Source organism: Entelurus aequoreus, linkage group LG04 (genome assembly GCF_033978785.1).
Source record: "Entelurus aequoreus isolate RoL-2023_Sb linkage group LG04, RoL_Eaeq_v1.1, whole genome shotgun sequence".
Classification (NCBI taxonomy): Eukaryota; Metazoa; Chordata; class Actinopteri; order Syngnathiformes; family Syngnathidae; genus Entelurus; species Entelurus aequoreus.
Genome location: NC_084734.1, coordinates 79,718,228 through 79,737,078, shown reverse-complemented (window position 1 = coordinate 79,737,078; position 18,851 = coordinate 79,718,228). Strand labels below are relative to the sequence as shown.

At 39.7% G+C, this 18,851-nt stretch overlaps 1 protein-coding gene across 50 annotated transcripts in view; it reads left to right on the top strand.

Moving 5' to 3' along the window:
* Nucleotides 1-402: 402 nt before the first annotated feature.
* Nucleotides 403-18,851, top strand: part of znf185 (zinc finger protein 185 with LIM domain) — a 77,103-nt gene continuing 58,654 nt past the window's right edge. For 48 of the 50 annotated variants that reach the window (XM_062045754.1, XM_062045766.1, XM_062045801.1 and 45 more), the window contains exons 1-16: nucleotides 403-529; nucleotides 2,540-2,607; nucleotides 6,782-6,899; nucleotides 6,967-7,059; nucleotides 7,143-7,169; nucleotides 7,897-7,953; nucleotides 12,038-12,088; nucleotides 12,176-12,247; nucleotides 12,321-12,401; nucleotides 12,476-12,538; nucleotides 13,387-13,485; nucleotides 13,573-13,727; nucleotides 13,800-13,920; nucleotides 17,627-17,692; nucleotides 17,964-18,032; nucleotides 18,264-18,338. In XM_062045754.1, coding sequence (XP_061901738.1) covers nucleotides 2,598-2,607; nucleotides 6,782-6,899; nucleotides 6,967-7,059; nucleotides 7,143-7,169; nucleotides 7,897-7,953; nucleotides 12,038-12,088; nucleotides 12,176-12,247; nucleotides 12,321-12,401; nucleotides 12,476-12,538; nucleotides 13,387-13,485; nucleotides 13,573-13,727; nucleotides 13,800-13,920; nucleotides 17,627-17,692; nucleotides 17,964-18,032; nucleotides 18,264-18,338 — 1,157 coding nt within the window. In that variant the 5' untranslated portion in view covers nucleotides 403-529; nucleotides 2,540-2,597. The remainder of the gene's footprint in view (nucleotides 530-2,539; nucleotides 2,608-6,781; nucleotides 6,900-6,966; nucleotides 7,060-7,142; nucleotides 7,170-7,896; nucleotides 7,954-12,037; nucleotides 12,089-12,175; nucleotides 12,248-12,320; nucleotides 12,402-12,475; nucleotides 12,539-13,386; nucleotides 13,486-13,572; nucleotides 13,728-13,799; nucleotides 13,921-17,626; nucleotides 17,693-17,963; nucleotides 18,033-18,263; nucleotides 18,339-18,851) is intronic. The other 2 variants (XM_062045751.1, XM_062045753.1) reach the window with 2 other exon arrangements.

Sequence of the window (18,851 nt, the reverse complement as noted above, 5' to 3'; positions counted from 1 at the left end):
CCAAGTCCAACTCCTGGAGCGGGCCCCTTCCTCTTCCAACATGACTGTGCACAAAGCAAGGTCCATAAAGACATGGATGACAGAGTCTGGTGTGGATGAACTTGACTGGCCTGCACAGAGTCCTGACCTGAACCCGATAGAACACCTTTTTGATGAATTAGAATGGAGACTGAGAGCCACATCATATTGACCCCTATGGGTTAGGAATGGTATGGCACTTCAAGTTCATATGTGAGTCAAAATACTTTTGGTAATATAGTGTATTTGCTTGCTCACGTCTGTGAGAGAGAAAGACAGAGAAGAAAAAACAACAAAGAATACCAAGCGACCTTTATTAGTCACAGTTGTACAAACACGACGCTCCACCCCACACCGCTCGCCGTCCTCTCCTTGACTGGCTGAGCTTGTTAGTGCTCACGCCCGTACCTGTACCTGTAACACCTGTCACACACATTTGTCAGCAGGTGCACGGCGTAGGACACTACTACCACCCCACTTGGAGCCTTTCAGGATAGTAAAGCAACACCAGGTGGGTACTCTCATTTGTCCCGTTTCAGTACTTGTAACAACATCATGGCGAGCAAATGGTTTTCAATGTTTGCCCCGGTCATTTTTTTCTAGGTGTGTTTCCTGAGTCGTCCGTCCTGTTTTTTTGCTCCTCTTACATTCCTCTCATAAATCATCAATTTCATGTGGACAGGTGTTCTAAACCTTGGATAAATATGTATTTTGAGGCCTTGGTGTGCTCGCTTTTAATAGTTATTGGGGGAGTAACAACCTCTTAAGACATGGGGTGTCAAAACTCATTTTAGATCGGGGGTCCACATGGAGAAAAATCTACTCCCAAGCGGGCCGGACTGGTAAAATCACGGCACGATAACTTAAAAATAAAGACAACTTCAGGATGTTTAAAAATAGTAAAAACACATTCTGAAAATGTACGAATCATGTTGTTGGGGTTTGATTTGTCGTTGTTTATATTTCCTGAATAAATTATGTGATAATGTTTATCAGTCAACTCATTGGTGTTAATTTTCAATCAAGATAAAAAAAAATTGGTAACACTTTAGTATGGGGAACATATTCACCATTAATTAGTTGCTTACTAACATGCACATTAGTAACATATTGGCTCTTAATTAGTCATTATTAAGTACTTATTAATAGGGATGTCCATTAATGGCTTTTTTGCCGATATCCAATATTCCGATATTGTCCAATTCTTAATTACCGATACCGATATCAACCGATACCGATTTATACAGTCGTGGAATTAACACATTATTATGCCTAATTTGGACAACCAGGTATTGTGAAGATAAGGCCCTTTTAAAAAAAATAAGATAAATTAAAAACATTTTCTTGAATAAAAAAGAAAGTAAAACAATATAAAAACAGTTACATAGAAACTAGTAATTAATGAAAATGAGTAAAATTAACTGTTAAAGGTTAGTACTATTAGTGGACCAGCAGCACGCACAATCATGTGTGCTTACGGACTGTATCCCTTGCAGACTGTATTGATATATATTGATATATAATGTAGGAACCAGAATATTAATAACAGAAAGAAACAACCCTTTTGTGTGAATGAGTTTTTTTGGGGGTTGGTGTACTAATTGTAAGTGTATCTTGTGTTTTTTATGTTGATTTAATAAAAAAAAGAGAATAAATAAACAAATAAAAACGATTCCGATAATTGAAAAAAACGATACCGATAATTTCCGATATTACATTTTAAAGCACTTATCGGACATCTCTATTAATTAGTCATTATTAAGTACTTATTAATGCCTTATTCTGCATGGCCTTATTATACAACCAGTAAGCCATTAACTAAGAGTCGTCCCTCAATATCCTCAGAATTATTGCTTATTGGTAACCCTAACCCTAACCCTAACCTTTATATGTTCCCCTAGTGTCCAAATAACTCTAAATTAAGTCTTTCTTACTTAGAATATGTTCCCCATACTAAAGTGTCACCAAAAAATTAACATCAAACTCAAATTACTGTATGTTATTTGTGTAGTTTGGTCATTTTCCCCGACTTGTGCACTAACATGGGGTTTATTTTGTACATATGTAGCACTATTTACAAAGATACAAAGAATTGCTATTGCGACATCCAGTGGACACATTTAGAACAGCTGTTTCTTTCATTCCAAAAATTTCAGGTACATTTTTATTCTTGGCAAACTCATCCCGCGGGCCTTACCTTTGACACCCCTATCTCAAGATAACCTTAAGGAATTCCCAGCCTGTTTTTGTAGTAGGCTCGTCAAAATAAAAGGATTTAAAAAGAAAGTTTGTGCTCGCCTGGTTTCATAATGCTATTTTGGCAATAGCTTCACTTTAGGAAGTGGAAAGACAGGCTCCTCTACATGTCTTAAGGATGAGAAAGAGGAATTCTTCACAGCGCATGTTCTGTTTTTTTTTTGCGGGGGGGAGGGAACGCAAGCGTGGGAAGGCTGATTCCTATCAAAGCAGTCGTTTTTTTTATGCTTAATCTGTAACATTTCTCCCTTATCTGACTTTCCAGGCGGCGCGATAAGAACCAGTGGAAAAGAAGCAGGCGGCGCAGAAACTCGGCAAGAAACATGGCGAACGGTGAGTAGGAGACATGAAGAGTCTCTCCCAATGATGGCTCATCACAGGGTGTGTCTCTCACTCTGTCTGATATCTGGGAATGTTATTTAGCTGCTTTTCATACACTGAGCAGTGCACATCATGCAGACCATGATAATCCAGTAAAAGAGGTGTATTAATCATTATTTCTTTCTAATCCGTTCTAATTAACACTGCCCTATTAATACCATACAGGCCTGCAATGTATGAAACATCTATGGGTGTCAAACTCGTTTTCACTGAGGGCCACGTTGCAGTTATGTTTAGTTTATTAAGGATCCCCATTAGTCTACATTGCAGTGGAGACTCTTCTTCCTGGGGTCCAGGCAAAAAACATCACACAATCACAAAACCTTACCTTGAAGGCATTGGAATGTGTATTGGGAGTATTATGTACTCCCTTTTTACCTTATCTGTACTAGAACAATGAGGATGTATTCCTTTCTGGGCATGGTGGTGGCTGTTTTCGTATTCAATAAACTGTCTCTTCCAGTTTGATTTTTAGACCGCATCTAGATGCTGCTATTAACGCACTGTAAGACTGGTCTCCTAAAGCTTTAGTAAAACTTGATAATATTCCTATTCTGTCTTGATGGTCCTTCTTACTCAACATATATGTCATCTGAAAGAATTTGGGATTGATCGGTGACTTTTATTCCCTGAGAGGAAGACCAATCTGACGCAACAATCCCCATTAGTCTACACCGCAGTGGAGACTATTCTTCCTGGGGTCCAGGCCAAAAAACATCACACAATCACAAAACAAAAATCTATACAATTCTGTACAACATGATCAATAATGCAATTTTGTAATACAAAAATAGCAACAAAAAAAAGAACAAAAAAAAAAAGATGGAGTTTACATAATAATGTACATACCAAAGATAAAAAAGAGCAATATAAAAATAGATATATATTTTTTAGCAAAAATAATAACTAATGGCCGTTTTTAAAAGTAATTGTTATGTGGATCCACTAGGGACTGTACTTAGAGGGAGGGTTACCCACATATGCGGTCCCCTCCAAGGTTTCTCATAGTCATTCACATCGACGTCCCTTGTGTGGGCTCTGTGCCGAGGATGTCGTTGTGGCTTGTGCAGCCCTTTGAGACTTTTGTGATTTAGGGCTATATAAATAAACATTGATTGATTGATTGAGTGATATAAATATACAATTATTTATCGAATATGTATAATTTCTACGTGAACTGTAAAAAAAATTACAGTAAAAAAAAATAAAATGTTGGTGTTATCATAGCATATACATTGAAATGGAAAACGGTAATAAAGCTTTTTTTACGGTAAAATTTTAGCGAGTTTTTACTGAAAAAATGTTTTTCTTACAGTGAACAATTTCATGGATAATTTGCTTTAAAATCACGAGTCAAGCAGATTACTTGTTTTAACATTACATTTAAAAAAAAAAAAATTGAAATGTATGACAATGTACCGTAATTTCCGGACTATAAGCCGCACCTGACTATAAGCCGCACCAGCTAAATTTAGGGGAAAATACAGATTGCTCCATATAGAAGCCGCACCCGACTATAAGCCGCAGGGTTTTGATGTGTAATTAGCGTAGTATATAGGGGTTCCTGCTACCACGGAGGGGATTGTCGGGACAGAGATGACTGTTTGGGAACGCAAAGCGTCCCATTTATTAACAATAAATCTTTCAATCATTCAATCAAACTTTCACATCTTTGACATGGCGAACAGCATTCGTGCAGAGTACAAATAATACAACGGTGCAAAGTAATACAAAGTGCTCGCATGTACGTTATCAAAATAACCAGCCTACCGGTATATGAAAAGTCAGTCTTTAATCATTGTGTCATCGTCTTCCTCCTGCGTACTAAAACCACCGAAATCCTCTTTGTCGGTGTCGGAGAAGAACAGGCCGTAAATAAGCCGCACCCTTGTATAAGCCGCAGGGACCAGAACGAGGGGAAAAAGTAGCGGCTTATAGTCCGGGAATTACGGTAACAATTGTTGCAATATTAGATAACTTTTAGAAGGTATGAAAGTGGCCTAGTGGTTAGAGTAGGTTGTGAGTTCAAATCCCGGCCGAGTCATACCAAAGACTATAAAAATGGAACCCATTACCTCCCTGCTTGGCACTCAGCATCAAGGGTTGGAATTGGGGGTTAAATCACCAAAAATGATTCCCGGGCACGGCACCGCTGCTGCCCACTGCTGCCCACTGCTCCCCTCACCTCCCAGGGGATGAACAAGCGGATGGGTCAAATGCAGAGGACAAATTTCACCACACCTAGTGTGTGTGTGACAATCATTGGTACTTTAACTTTAAAGTGCGTGCTGTACATGTTTTTTTGTCGTCGTTGTCAAAACTGAAAGCTGAATACTTTTAGTAAGCAAAGGCGCATATTATTTCAAGGGGGCCACTTAAAATGATGTGGCGGGCCAGATATGGCCCCCGGGCCTTGACTTTGACACATGTGATCTATTTCAATGTATATTTCTGTGCACACAGTATATCCGGGTACTCCGGCTTCCACCCACCTCCAAAAACATGCACCTGGGGATAGGTTGATTGGCAACACTAAATTGGCCCTAGTGTGTGAATGTGAGTGTGAATGTTGTCTGTCTATCTGTGTTGGCCCTGCGATGAGGTAGCGACTTGTCCAGGGTGTACCCCGCCTTCCGCCCGAATGCCGCTGAGATAGGCTCCAGCACCCCCCGTGACCCAGAAGGGAATAATCGGTAGAAAATGGATGGATGGATGTAACAGCTGCAGCATAAAATAAATGGGCTTCTTGGGCACTGGCACTATGCAGGATGTTTTCCTTAGCGCTGGTATCCTTTCTAACTTCAGACTCAGGTTGAAGATGAAGTGCAGGATCTCAGCCAGCTGAGCAGCACAAGTCTTCAGGACCGGTCAGGGCCTGCTGACTTGGCTGGGTTGACTCTCTCCAGCTGTCGTCTCACGTCGCCAGGTGTCAGACACACCGGGCTGGCTTTCTGAGCGGGTGTGGAAGTAGGGGGAGGAGAAACCGCAGTAGCAGGCAACAGTGAAGGAGTTTGTGGATTGATGGTCAGGGGAGGTGTAAGTACAGGAGTAGTGGGGAGGAGGGCCAGTAAGGGGTGCATTGCTAAATCTATACATCCATCCATCTTCTTCCGCTTATCCGAGGTCGGGTCACTGGGGAAGCAGCCTAAGCAGGGAAGCCCAGACTTTCCTCTCCCCAGCCACTTCGTCCAGTTCTTCCCGGGGGATCCCGAGGCGTTCCCAGGCCAGCCGGGAGACATAGTCTTCCCAACGTGTCCTGGGTCTTTCCCGTGGCCTCCTACCAGTCGGACATGCCCTAAACACTTCCCTAGGGAGGCGTTTCGGGTGGCATCCTGACCAGATGCCCGAACCACCTCATCTGGCTCCTCTCGATGTGGAGGAGCAGTGGCTTTACTTTGAGTTCCTCACCCTATCTCTAAAGGAGAGACCCGCAACCCGGCGGAGGAAACTCATTTCGGCCACATGTACCCGTGATCTTGTCCTTTCGGTCATAACCCAAAGCTCACGACCATAGGTGAGGATGGGAACGTAGATCGACCGGTAAATTGAGAGCTTTGCCTTCCGGCTCAGCTCCTTCTTCACCACAACGGATCGATACAGCGTCCGCATTACTGAAGACGCCGCACCGATCCGCCTGTCGATCTCACGATCCACTCTTCCCTCACTCGTGAACAAGTCTCCGAGGTACTTGAACTCCTACATTTGGGGCAAGGTCTCCTCCCCAACCCGGAGATGGCACTCCACCCTTTTACGGGCGAGAACCATGGACTCTGACTTGGAGGTGCTGATTCTCATCCCAGTCGCTTCACACTCCGCTGCGAACCGATCCAGTGAGAGCTGAAGATCCTGGCCAGATCAGGACCACATCATCTGCAAAAAGCAGAGACCTAATCCTGCAGCCACCAAACCAGATACCCTCAACGCCTTAAATGCGCCTAGAAATTCTGTCCATAAAAGTTATGAACAGAATCGGTGACAAAGGGCAGAAAAACCAATTCAGCTCGTTGGCTCTATCTACACCCCCATCCAGCAGTTTGGCTTTGTTGTTGATATAGGTTTGGTTTCTGTTGGATCTCAATCTCATATAGGCGACAATATCACCCAATGTTGTGTTTTTGTGTCCAAGTGGCCGACGACAAAGCATCTGTGTTGCGTACCACCAAAGTCAGGACCAAGCTGAAGGGCGATGGCAGCTGGTTGAACCGCAACAGTGACACGGAAGAGACAACTGAAGAGAAGCCATGGTGAGGAACCCTCCCCACTATCTTTAAGCCGTTATGAAGAGGCTGAACAAAGTGCATCTTTGTCTAGGTTGGCAGAAATAAGGGCCAGACGTGAAAATGGAGAATCAAGTCCGGTGTCTTCGCCCACTTCTTCTCCGCTGCCCAAGCCTGACAGTGATAAGTAAATACGGTTTGACAAAGTCACACTGACTTAATCCTCACTTTGAAAACTGCACTGATAACAAGTGTCTGTTTTGAACCTAGACTACCCACTTCAGGATTTAAGATTAGGTAAGAGCAACACAGTTGCAAATACAGAGGAACAGACTCAAAAACAATTCAGGTTTCTAACTTGTTTGTTTACACTGCAAAAACTGAAATCTAAGTAAGATTAAATATCTCAAATAAGGGTGATATTTGCTTATTTTCTGTCTGATAAGATAATTCTTCTCACTAAGCAGATTTTATGTTAGTGTTTTACTAGTTTTAAGGGTTTTGGTCCTAAATGATCTCAGTAAGATATTACAGCTTGTTGCTGAGATTTGATGACCTATATTGAGTAAAACATGCTTGAAACTAGAATATTAACTGTTGCAAAGCTGTGTCATTAACACTCACTCAGTATAAAACTACTTTTATAAAGTAATAATTTCTTATTTCAAGCATGTAAAAAAAAAAAATCATGACTTTGACACAACTGTGTCTCATAGTAAAACAGATGACAGCCAAATAGACTTTGCTGTTTTATTTTCAATGAAACAATAGAAAATACGTACTCATATAGTAGTACAGTTGTTATTAGTGAGAATATACTTATTTTAAGGTATTTTTGGGTTCATTGAGGTTAGCTAATTTTACTTGTTTTGGAAAGTCTTGACAAGCCAAATTTTCTTGTTCTATTGGCAGATAATTTTGCTTAGTTTAAATAAAATACCCCTAATTTTTGTTTTTGTTTTTTCTTGTTTTTGAACACTGACTTTTTGCAGTGTAGAAAATAACACGTATCTTGTTTATTTAGGGGTGTTTTCAACCAAGTAGACAAGTCTTCTACATCTTCAACGTCCAATGGCATCAGGTATGCACCATCACTCCCATTCATGCAGTACAGATCACATGTTATACTTTTTTTTTTTAAGTCTCAGTGGGTTCCTTAATAGGGGTGCGACGGTACGGGTAACCAACGGTAAGGTCCGTACCTCAGTTTTTGAGCAACGGTCTCAAAGTGTATTTTGTTACATTGCTTGTCATCAAAAAATGCACCATGCAGTGAAACATAGTATCAGTGGTGTACTGAATACTGAGACTTTTCTTTGAAGTTACCATTTACTAAACAAAACTTTCAAATTGTAAATTGTATTCCTTGATTACTTTTATACCTTAGGGCAGAGGTCCCCAAATTTTTGAGTCGGGGGCCGCATTGGGTTAAAAAAATTTGGCCGGGGGCCAAATATATATATATATATATATATATATATATATATATATATATATATATATATATATATATATATATATATATATATATATATATATATATATATATATATATATATATATATATATATATATATATATATATATATTAGTGCACAATGATGTCATGCTATCGATGGGAAAATGCCTTTTTAGACAATATGATTTGCCTGAGCGGCTAGGAGACACCGAGAGTAACAAGCAGTAGAAATGGATTAGAAAGGACAAATTTCAAAATAATAAAAATTTAAAAAACATTTTTTATTTTTTTTCAACTTGGGACTTCCCGTGGGCCGGATTTTGGACGCTGGCAGGCCGTAGTTTGGGGACCCCTGCATTAGGCCTTTTTATCAGGTGGTTTGGCAAATAACAAGCGGTGACCTAGATTATGGAGTTTTAAAAAAAATTAAATACTGTAACATATATTTAATGAAAATACATTAAAGTTCAAATTTAATTTGATAATCTCAGGAACAAAAATTCAAAAATGATTTGAACAAAAAGTGTCTGTTGAGGTTTTTTTTTTAGTACATGTTATATTTGAGGAGTTGAATCAGATCAAACATAAAAGTGTGATGCAAAAATATTTAAATATGCAAATTTTTTTCCGATTAACTTAGTAGGTAAGTTTGTTTTCCCAGTCTGAACCACTAGTTCAGTCACATAGACCAGTAGTACCCAACCACCGGTCCGGTGACCGGTACCGGTCCGTGACGCATTTGCTACCGGGCCGGATAGAAACATTAAATTTATAAAAGACTGCATTTTCTCTGACTTAACTTTGGCCTGTCCCACCAGACCAGGGGTGTCAAACGTGTTTTCATTGAGGGCCACACCGCAGTCATGGCTGCCAATAGAGGGCCGCTTGTAACAGTAAATAATTAAGGAATTTACCAATTAATTTAAATATTTAATTTTTTTTAAACGTAAACAGTAAAAAAAAAATCTGCCGATTTTACCACTGTTTTTCACAGAAAAAACTGGCAGCTTAGTTGCCAGTAAAATATTGTACTGTCAAATATATGGTGTTTTTTTTCAATTATTATTATTTTTACAACATATTACTGTAAATAGAAATACAGTACCGCTGTCTAATTTTATTTTGGCAACTCAGATGCCAGTTTTTTAACATAATAAAATGTGGTACCATAAAATAATCAACCGTGGATTTTACAGTAAAAAACAAAACAAAACAAAAACTGGCAGTTCAGTTGACAGAATTTTACTGTAAAAAAACAAACATTGGTTGTTTTTTTTCCAACTTACAGTAATAAAAAAAAAAACTCCCTAAATTTTACAGTAAAATCTATAGGTCATTTTTATAGTGTACAATTTGATGGATAACTTGCTTCGAAATCATAAGTTAAGCAGATATTTAAGTATTTATTTGGATTTTGACCAACAAAGTTAGTTAATATAATATTTCTTGCAATATTGGACACTATTTTTTCCCTGTCAAACTAGAAAAAAACCCTAATACCTTTAGTAAGAAAGTAGAGAAAGAAAGTAAAAGGTATTTTATTGAAACATATTATTTCCAGGCTTTTGCGGGCCATATAAAAAGACGCGGAGGGCCAGATCTGGCCCGCGGGCCTGGAGTTTGACACCTACGCACTAGACACACCAACGAGCTTGTTTATAGATGTACAATAAAAGTCCTCATGGGAAGTTGCCATTTGTTATAACTTTGTGACATGATACAATGCACATTAATGAACATATCAGACGGAAAAGTGACAGATTGTATCCAAAGGCTGATTTCCATCTGCATCTTATTGCAAAGAAACACTAATTCGGCGTTATAGTGAGTTGTATTTTTCCTGCACTTATTCTTACTGTATTTATCTGGCACAAGTGGAAAGCCGGTCCCTGAGAATAATGCCTACATTAAACCGGTGTGTTGTGCAAAAAAGGTTGGGGACCGCAGACATAGACGTTCTGTGCCTGCCTGCAAGTCCGCGTTGAGAGCATAATAAAAAAAAAAGTTCAGCCTATATTGTCACTCCCCGACCGGTACCGGAACACGGCAAGCTCAGAGTGTCAAAATATACGAATTGCAAAAAAATGTCATGATGGCGTCTCAGTTAAGTTCGTGAGCATGTTTAACGCAATCAATTAAAACAAATTGTAATGGTTAAAATGAACAATTTTAGCTGTACATAAGTGGACTGTAGCTACTATGCCAGTGGTTAAACAGCGCCTGTTGCTGGCGTTAGGTGGTAATGCATGTTGTTCATTGTCTGTTCATATATTGTATTTTACCGTGTAATGTAAAGTATGGATAACAATGTTTACAAATTTTAAACTATGCTTCGACTAAAGTGCAAGTTCTATGTGTTAAAGTCACTTGTAATTATGGAATAATGGAATTTGGAGCCCTACTGGGAACACTCTGTGTTGTGTTTATTATGCTAGGTTAGCTTAGCATAGCCTAGCCTAGCCTCTATTAGCCTAATACAGTAGGCTAATAGATGCTCTTATCTCAAAACATTCTTAAGTTGAGGCACCACTGTGGATGCCATAAGTCAGACACACTAACAACATTTTAAGGAGTTTGTTTGAAAGGGACAAGCGGTAGAAAATAGATGGATGGATTAGAACAGGGGTCTGCAACCTACGGCTCTGGAGCCGCATGCGGCTCTTTCATACCTCCATCCTGGCTCCCTTTGGCTTTTAAAAAATGTCAATAAATAATGGCTATTTAATTTAAATTTATATATATTTTTTTAGTTTGTCTATTTTAATGTAGCCGTTTTTATTTTAGACAGTCCGTGATCTTGCAATATTTTGTCTATTGAAATGTACGTAACACCCCCGATGCGTCATCTTTTGCTCCCAAGCAATTGCATTGATTTTAGTGGTCAACCCCCAGTAATTTAGCAATGGACAAATCAAAAAGGGAAACATTTCTGATTAAAATAGAACATTTAATGCTTCATGGACATTTTTTTGGTGTTTACTGTTGATGAGTGTGGTTCACCTGTTTGTTTAATATGTGGGGAGAAAATAGCAAACAACAAAAAATGCAATGTGGAAATATATTTCCAGGACAAACACACAGCATTCGCGGAAAAATACTACCGAGCTGGAGATGACCGAGAAAGAGCATTTTCGGAACTGCTGCAGAAAGCCGATCAGAGATAAAAAATACTTGCTGAGTCGTAACTAAAAGTAGTGTTATTGTCATTTTAGGGATCAAACCGAATTTGCGGCTCTAGGTGGGCTTACTTTGGTGGGAAATGGGCTCAAATGGCTCGTTGTATGCTGAAGGTTGCCGACCCCTGGTTTAGGAGGACAACAAATGTCAGCAACACTAGCATAGCTATGTGAGCTAAAGTGCTAACATTACAGTCATATTTTAACAGCGACGTCATGCTCGCTACTATAGCTAGGTCAACCTCTTTGCTGAAGATAAACAAAATGATCAAACGTCAGCTTATGTAGGATATTTGGTAGCAGAACTTCACGCTTTATTTTAATATGTTTAGCAAAGCCTTTTTATTTTATTTTTTTAACATAGCCTTCCTCTGTTGAGTTGTGAGTGTATACATGGGGCGGATCAAAAAAACTGCCGCTCCTGGCAGACAGCAGACATTTTTAATGGCAATTATTTATTACAAGAGCATAGCATGTACCTACCTAAGTGTCCTTTGAGTGTCCGAGCTTCATTGTGTTCTGCATTTTAGCAGTGACACATCACACATCACCAAAATATCCTCGGACAGCTACAAGAAGATGTAAGCATGCAAAAACTAGCTTTGTGGGGACTGGGCGAAGCTACGAATATGTTTTCATTGGTTCATATTTTGACTTCCCGTCTTTAGTGCGCCTCACACGGTGAAGCCCCCTGCCGAGAATGCGAACAGCACGATTAGCAGTGAGGAGCAGGATAAACGGTAAGGCTATCTTCATTTAAACATTACCTGTTGAAAGCCTGCATTAACTAAAGTGTAATGGCTCTTTTTGCAGCACGACGGCAGCCAGCAAAGCCCTGCCCAAAACTGCAGCCAGGGAGCGGTCTTACGTGCTCTCTGCTGCAAAGAAATTCGAGTACGTCTCCACTCTGAAAGCCGCACTTTTACGTCCAGGCTGAAATTACAGATGGGGTTCTGTATATTCAACAGGTCTCAAGAACAAGCAGCTGACAAGTCCGTGGACGACGACACTACATCATTTGTGGCTAAAAGGTAAAAAAGTGCCCTAAAATCACTCAGAGACATTAGTAATTCCTTCAAAACTGCACTGAAATACTGCAAAATGTTGTCATTGCGTCAGTAAATTGCACTTGTTAACACGTCGCAGGCTATTATAGCAATCATCAAACATACTCCTATATTGTTATGACGTCAGGACCACCTCATTGGATGCTCAGAAGGTTCCATGGTGTGCTGTGGTCTTCCAGCGATGCCATCAATGCTTTTCTGCTTTTGTCCTATACTTGGATTATATTTGAAGAAAAAATCCACTATATTTTGGAAGCAGTTCATTTATTGAGATTGTCCGCATATTTTAAAGTTTTTCAACAATTTTAAAATATTATCAGAGAGCTCACAATGGCGTATTGGAAGTGTGTTGCTTCATGTTAACGAGCCAGTCAACAGATTCAGTTTGTTCGCGGCTATCACAATCCTACAGTGTTTTGATTAAATTTGATAACACAGGGATTGTCAAACTGTGGTATGTGTACAACTAGTAGTACGTGGGCTCCATTTAGTGGTACGCCAAATAATCACTTGTTCAAAGTGTTTTATTTTACTATATTCAAACACAGTGTTACTATTCAAACTGTGTGCAATGTTACAGTGACCAAAATATTAAATATAGGGCCAAGTTTTCACTGAGGTGGTACTCGGTGAAAAAAGGTTTGAGAACCACTACATTTAACAGTGCAGAATAAAACTGAATTAGCGAAGGCATTTTTAAACTCACTTTTCACGAAGGAGGCTTTTTATTCATACCGTCTCGAAAACCCAAAATGACTCAATGTGATCCAAGCCTGCTGTCTCAAACATGCTCTTGTGCTCCAAATGTGCAGAGTGAAAGTTACAGAAGAGGCTTCTTCAAATCCACCGCCTCGCCGTTCTGCGCTCCTCTCCCCCGTTGCTCCGGTGCCGGAACCTAAACCACTAAACAGGTAAATCCCCTGCCAGGTGTCTCTTTTACATGCATTAAGCCGACATCTGTCCTGTCAATTTGCCTTATTATCTCCTCTTGTTAACAGAGTCGGCGATGGTGTCAAGAAAACCGTTGGTCATGTCACTTTTAGTGAGACTACGAAGGTAGAGGAGGTGCCCCCTGACAGAGAACATACCTTTCCTCCGCCTCCTCCTCCAGTGTTAGCCCCGACGAAGGACCTGATGAAAGACATGACACCAGGTGGCACTAAGGCGACAGCTTCTTTCCCCGAACTCATCCCTGATTATCTTCACGTCAATTCTGCCCATTCAGATCTGGATGATTCGGGAGATGATGACACGTATTCGGTGTCAGTGCATGAACAAGTAAAAAAATTTACATCAAAATCACAACCTGAACGTGAACCAGAGCCGGAACCTTTTCAGAATTCAAGGTGAGAAATCTGCCACACCTTTATTGTTACTAAAGTACCACAATTAGTTGAATGGAACTATTCATCAGGCTGGAAATGACACACAGAAGTGACAGTAGGTAGGAAGTTTTGTTAAAGACTCTTTAATTGCCACTGTTGTTTTCCCTTAACAACATTTCTTAATGTCTTTTGTCACTTTGATGTCATGTTCCACTAAAAGATAGATAATGATGAAGTTAAACACCAAATTTGACCAGGGTGTGATTATTTTGGGCTTGATTTAGTACTTTAAACCAGTGTTTCTTAACCCATTGTTGGGCTGCAAACCCTCCCGAGTGGGCTGCCAAAACATATCTGTTTTTCAGCTGTGGTCCGCATTGGCCGCAGGGTTACTCAGTTGTAATACACTTTTCCATCACTTGTGGTAGTAATGGACAATATCAAACAAACAGAAGAAGTCTGGAGTTAAAGTCATAGAGAAGTTTCTTAAGCGCAAAAATTATGACTAAAGTGGTGACGCCGTATTTTCATTTGCACTTTAATGTATTGACAGTTTAGTTACGAACCATATTTATTATTAATTAAGTTGATGTATTTTAGCACAACATTAAAAAAAAAAGTTATTTATGAGTCCCATCTTATGCAGTATATTTGGTTAGTAATTATTTTTCTAATAAGCCTGACCTAAACCTATACCTATAAGGTCTAAGTGCTAAATAAATGATAATCACTGTGATCATATCTGTCAGGTTCAAACACTAATGACATCTATTAAACAAGACAAGAAGCAAGGAATTAAACAGACAGAATTCAATTTGACTCAATTGAGGAGAAACGCGTAGACACTGTACCCTTGCACAGTGTCATCCCACGCTCTGACGAGAGATTGTACCCCTCCTCTTTTATTTGGACTTTCCCTGATTACATGGCAACAGCTGTTTCTAAGGGAGGGGGGTCGTAAACAGCCATCGCCTTTGGTCACAAAACAGTTCAAAGAAAAGGTTGTAAAACAGTTCAAAGAAAAGGTCCCCGGAGCTTGCGTCAGGTCCTGCTTCCTCTCCGCTTTGTAGATGTCTGGTCAAGACAATATCTTCCTGTGGATTACAATACATCAAAGAAACCGACACCCTCATGTCGCTCCCCATCCTACACAGTGGAGTTCTACAAGCCTTTTGCTTGGTAGGATCAAAGACAGCTTTTGTCTTCTCGCAGCGCGAGCTGAACTCAATGGAACACAAAGTTTTGTGATAACTTAGATACAATTATTCTGACAATATAATTTGACATAGTTGTAAAATGTAAGTAGGTTAGATATAATTATTGAAGATGACTAAGATCAAGAGTAAGACTACTTATTCAGTGTTAATATCTGAGTGTGCCCCTCTCTAGTGGAAAAATTGGGTCCCCAGGTCAAAAAAAGTTAAGAACCCCTACTTTATACTATTAAATTTAACATGGGTTGATGCTTAGGCGTATCTTCCTCAGACACGTTACTAAAAACTAGGGCTGTCATGACCGTACATGCTCCTTTACCGTAACGGTTACTGTAGATGGTAACCTGAAAGGCAGCGTGGGCCCTTTGTACATAGTAAGAAACTGAAAAAATATTTTGTGTAGTCACTAGTGCAGTGGTTCTTAACCTTGTTGGAGGTACCGAACCCCACCAGTTTCATATGCGCATTCACCGAACCCTTCTTTAGTGAAAAATAAAATGTGTTTTTTTTTTCAAATTCAAGGCAAAGTTATGTTTTTTTACTGGTGCACAAAATGAACCGTGCATGAACATCACCTTGTTCAAAGAAAAAAACCAACACAGTGCATGAACTCACAACAAATTACACACTTGCAAATCAGTGTGACTTCTGCTGTTGCCTTTGAGAGACCAGTTCAGATATGCGTGGCTTCACCTTGACAAGTGCCACTCTCATGTCATTTTAAATGATAAATGATAAAATACAATTATTTATTTATTTTCACAGCAAAGTCTGTTCCTTTTCTTCGTTTTCCACCCAGACATACAATACTAGTACACAGCTCATGAAAAACAATATGTTTTGTTATTGTCATTATAAGTGGGCCAAAAGACTTATATTAAAAAATAATCTCATGGAAATGACAGCTGTCATTTGATTATAATAATAAAACATTACATTTGTTATTTAGTCAGGTTTGGGACAGGTGTGCTCACATGTGCTCCACTGAATGCTCAAGGAGTTTTTGCGTTTGCTCACGCATATGGAAAATTGGAGGGAACATTGTTTGGGGGTATCCATAATACGCCGATAGGGAGAAGTTTTTATTCACACAATGAGTCGGGTGTGTTTTGACCTCCGCGGCGGAGGCTCCGCCGAACCCCTGAAGCCGACTCACCGAACCCCTAGCGTTCGATCGAACCCAGGTTAAGAACCACTGCACTAGTGCCTCCGTTATAGAGCAAATGGTCATATTTGTTCATTTTTGATGGATTCTACCTGTTGCTTTAAGCTTGTAGAGCCCATTGGCTTGGGAAATAATGTAAAGTTATAACAAAACAAGTTTTTTGCGATGCATTTTCTAGGGTTCTGTATTAGAATAAAAATAACTATTTTCCAAGTACTCAATTGCCCTATAGAAGGGCGACGTGGCTCAGATACTATTGTGGCCGTGTCAGGTATTTGAGGGTTTCATTTTTGAGTCTAGCTTCCGCCATCCTAGTCAAGATTGTTGTGTCCTTAGGCAAGACACTTCACCCACCTTGCTCCCAGTGTCAAACTCACTGGTGTATGAATGTGAATAAATGTTTGGCGGTGGTCGGAGGGGCTGTAAGCGCAAATGAGCATCCATGCTTCTGTCAGTCTATCCCACATTCACCGTTTTTGTGTGAATGTGGAGTGAATGAATGCTGGGTTCTTAGGCTGTCGAGAGCCTGCTGACGTACTGCATAACAGCGTGGTACGCCAGCTGCACTGACGACAAACAGGCGATTCAGAGGGTCATAAAGTCTGCACAAAAAAATCATCGGCTGCTCCCTCCCCTCCCTGAAGGATTTACACAACTCCCGCTGCCTCAACAGAGCAAAAAGCATCACCAAGCACAGCACACACCCTGGCTTCCACCTGTTCGACCTGCTACCATCGGGCAGGCGCTATAGGTGCATCAGAGCCAGAACAAACAGACTCGGAGACAGCTTCTTTCCCAGAGCTGTCACCATCTTGAACTCTAACTTATAATAATAATTCACCCCTATACAATACCCTACTGTGCAATATTACCCTTCGAGTGCAATACGTCCGACACTGATTATTTATTACTCTGGTACTATTGTCTTGTTCTGTATATTGTACAGTATTTTGTATTTCTATAGTGTTTTGTGTATTGTACAGGATTGCTTATTATTTTTATTGGATAGTAGTCTGTTTATTTCAATTGTTAGTTGTTTTCTTTATTACCTGTTGTGTAATTTAATTTCTTTTTACCCCATATTTGTTCCCACTACCGCACCTTAAGTTGGAGTCCTTAACCTCGTTATATACAAATATAATGACAATAAAGTCCATTCTATTCTATTCTATTCTATTCTCTGTGAAGTGATTTGAGTGTCTACAAAACTGCTGTATAAAGATAATCTGTTATTGAAAGGATACACGTGTTTTTGTATTATATTTCAATAGTGTCCTTGCATTCTGTCTTCACAAATGTATCAGTAACAGTTTGACCATGTTTGTTTACTTTGTGTTCCTCTTCCCAGCTCCAGAGTTGAAGCGCTCGCCGCCATGTACGAAAATCTCATTCCATCTGAAACAGAAACGAGCAGGTAATTGTGCCAACACAATCCACAAGCGACAAATGAAAAGAAAACCCAATAATTAATAAGTTAATTACATAATACCGTGACATGCTTTAGTAGAGTTTTGGCTCACAATGCCGTTACTAGGAAACTTTGCCACTGTTTTTGCTTTCTTTTATCACCTGTTTGTAGATGAAAGCAGTACAAACAAAAAAAGTTTCCACTGGCACTCTCATGTTAGCGTCTAAACATGCCATCTGATAACAATATTTTTTTTTCTTTTAATTTTCCTCTCCAGCTTGAAGGGTGGCGAGTGGGTGCTGGCAGGAAAAGAGAAGGACCAAGAGGATGATGACTCAGAAGAAGGGTACCAAGCTAAAACTACTTTTTTTATGAGCAGGGTTGGCAAGAGGACCAATAATAATGGCAATGCGCCACTCTGTTCCCTTCAAAGTAGTACAATCTCATTTACAGCTCCCTAAAAATACCTCTCAGAGTTTGTTCCAAATTAGAGTTGACTAAAAAGACGATATGAATATACAGTGTATGTAAATATGCCAAATGAGTTGCACTGATCTGTTTATTTTCACATCAATAGAGATGGACAGGAACCAACTGCAGGACTCAGCAACCATAAAGCAACAACAGAGAATCTCCGGGATCTCTTTTCTGGGTTTGTTAAAAATACACATTAATCACTTATAGGGATGATCACTTTACCTTTTTAAAACATTTAAGCAGCAGGTGGCACTGTTGGGTTTCATATAGTCTCATTCTGCTGTACCTAAATGCTCTGCTCTGAAGTCTACTGCCAGTGTGTGGCTCTAAGCCAGTGGTTCTTAACCTTGTTGGAGGTACCGAACCCCACCAGTTTCATATGCGATTAACCGAACCCTTCTTCAGTGAAAAATTAAATGTTTTGTTTTTTTCAATTTCAAGAAAAAGTCATGTTTTTTTACTGGTGCACAAAATGAACCGTGCATGAACATCACCTTGTTCAAAGAACAAAACCAACACAGTGCATGAACTCACAACAAATTACACACATTACCATGAATTGATTAACGTGGACCCCGACTCAAAAAAGTTGAAAAACTTATTTCTGGTGTTACCATTTAGTGGTCAATTGTACGGAATATGTACTGAACTGTGTAAACTGTACTGTTTCATATAATGTATTCTCTTC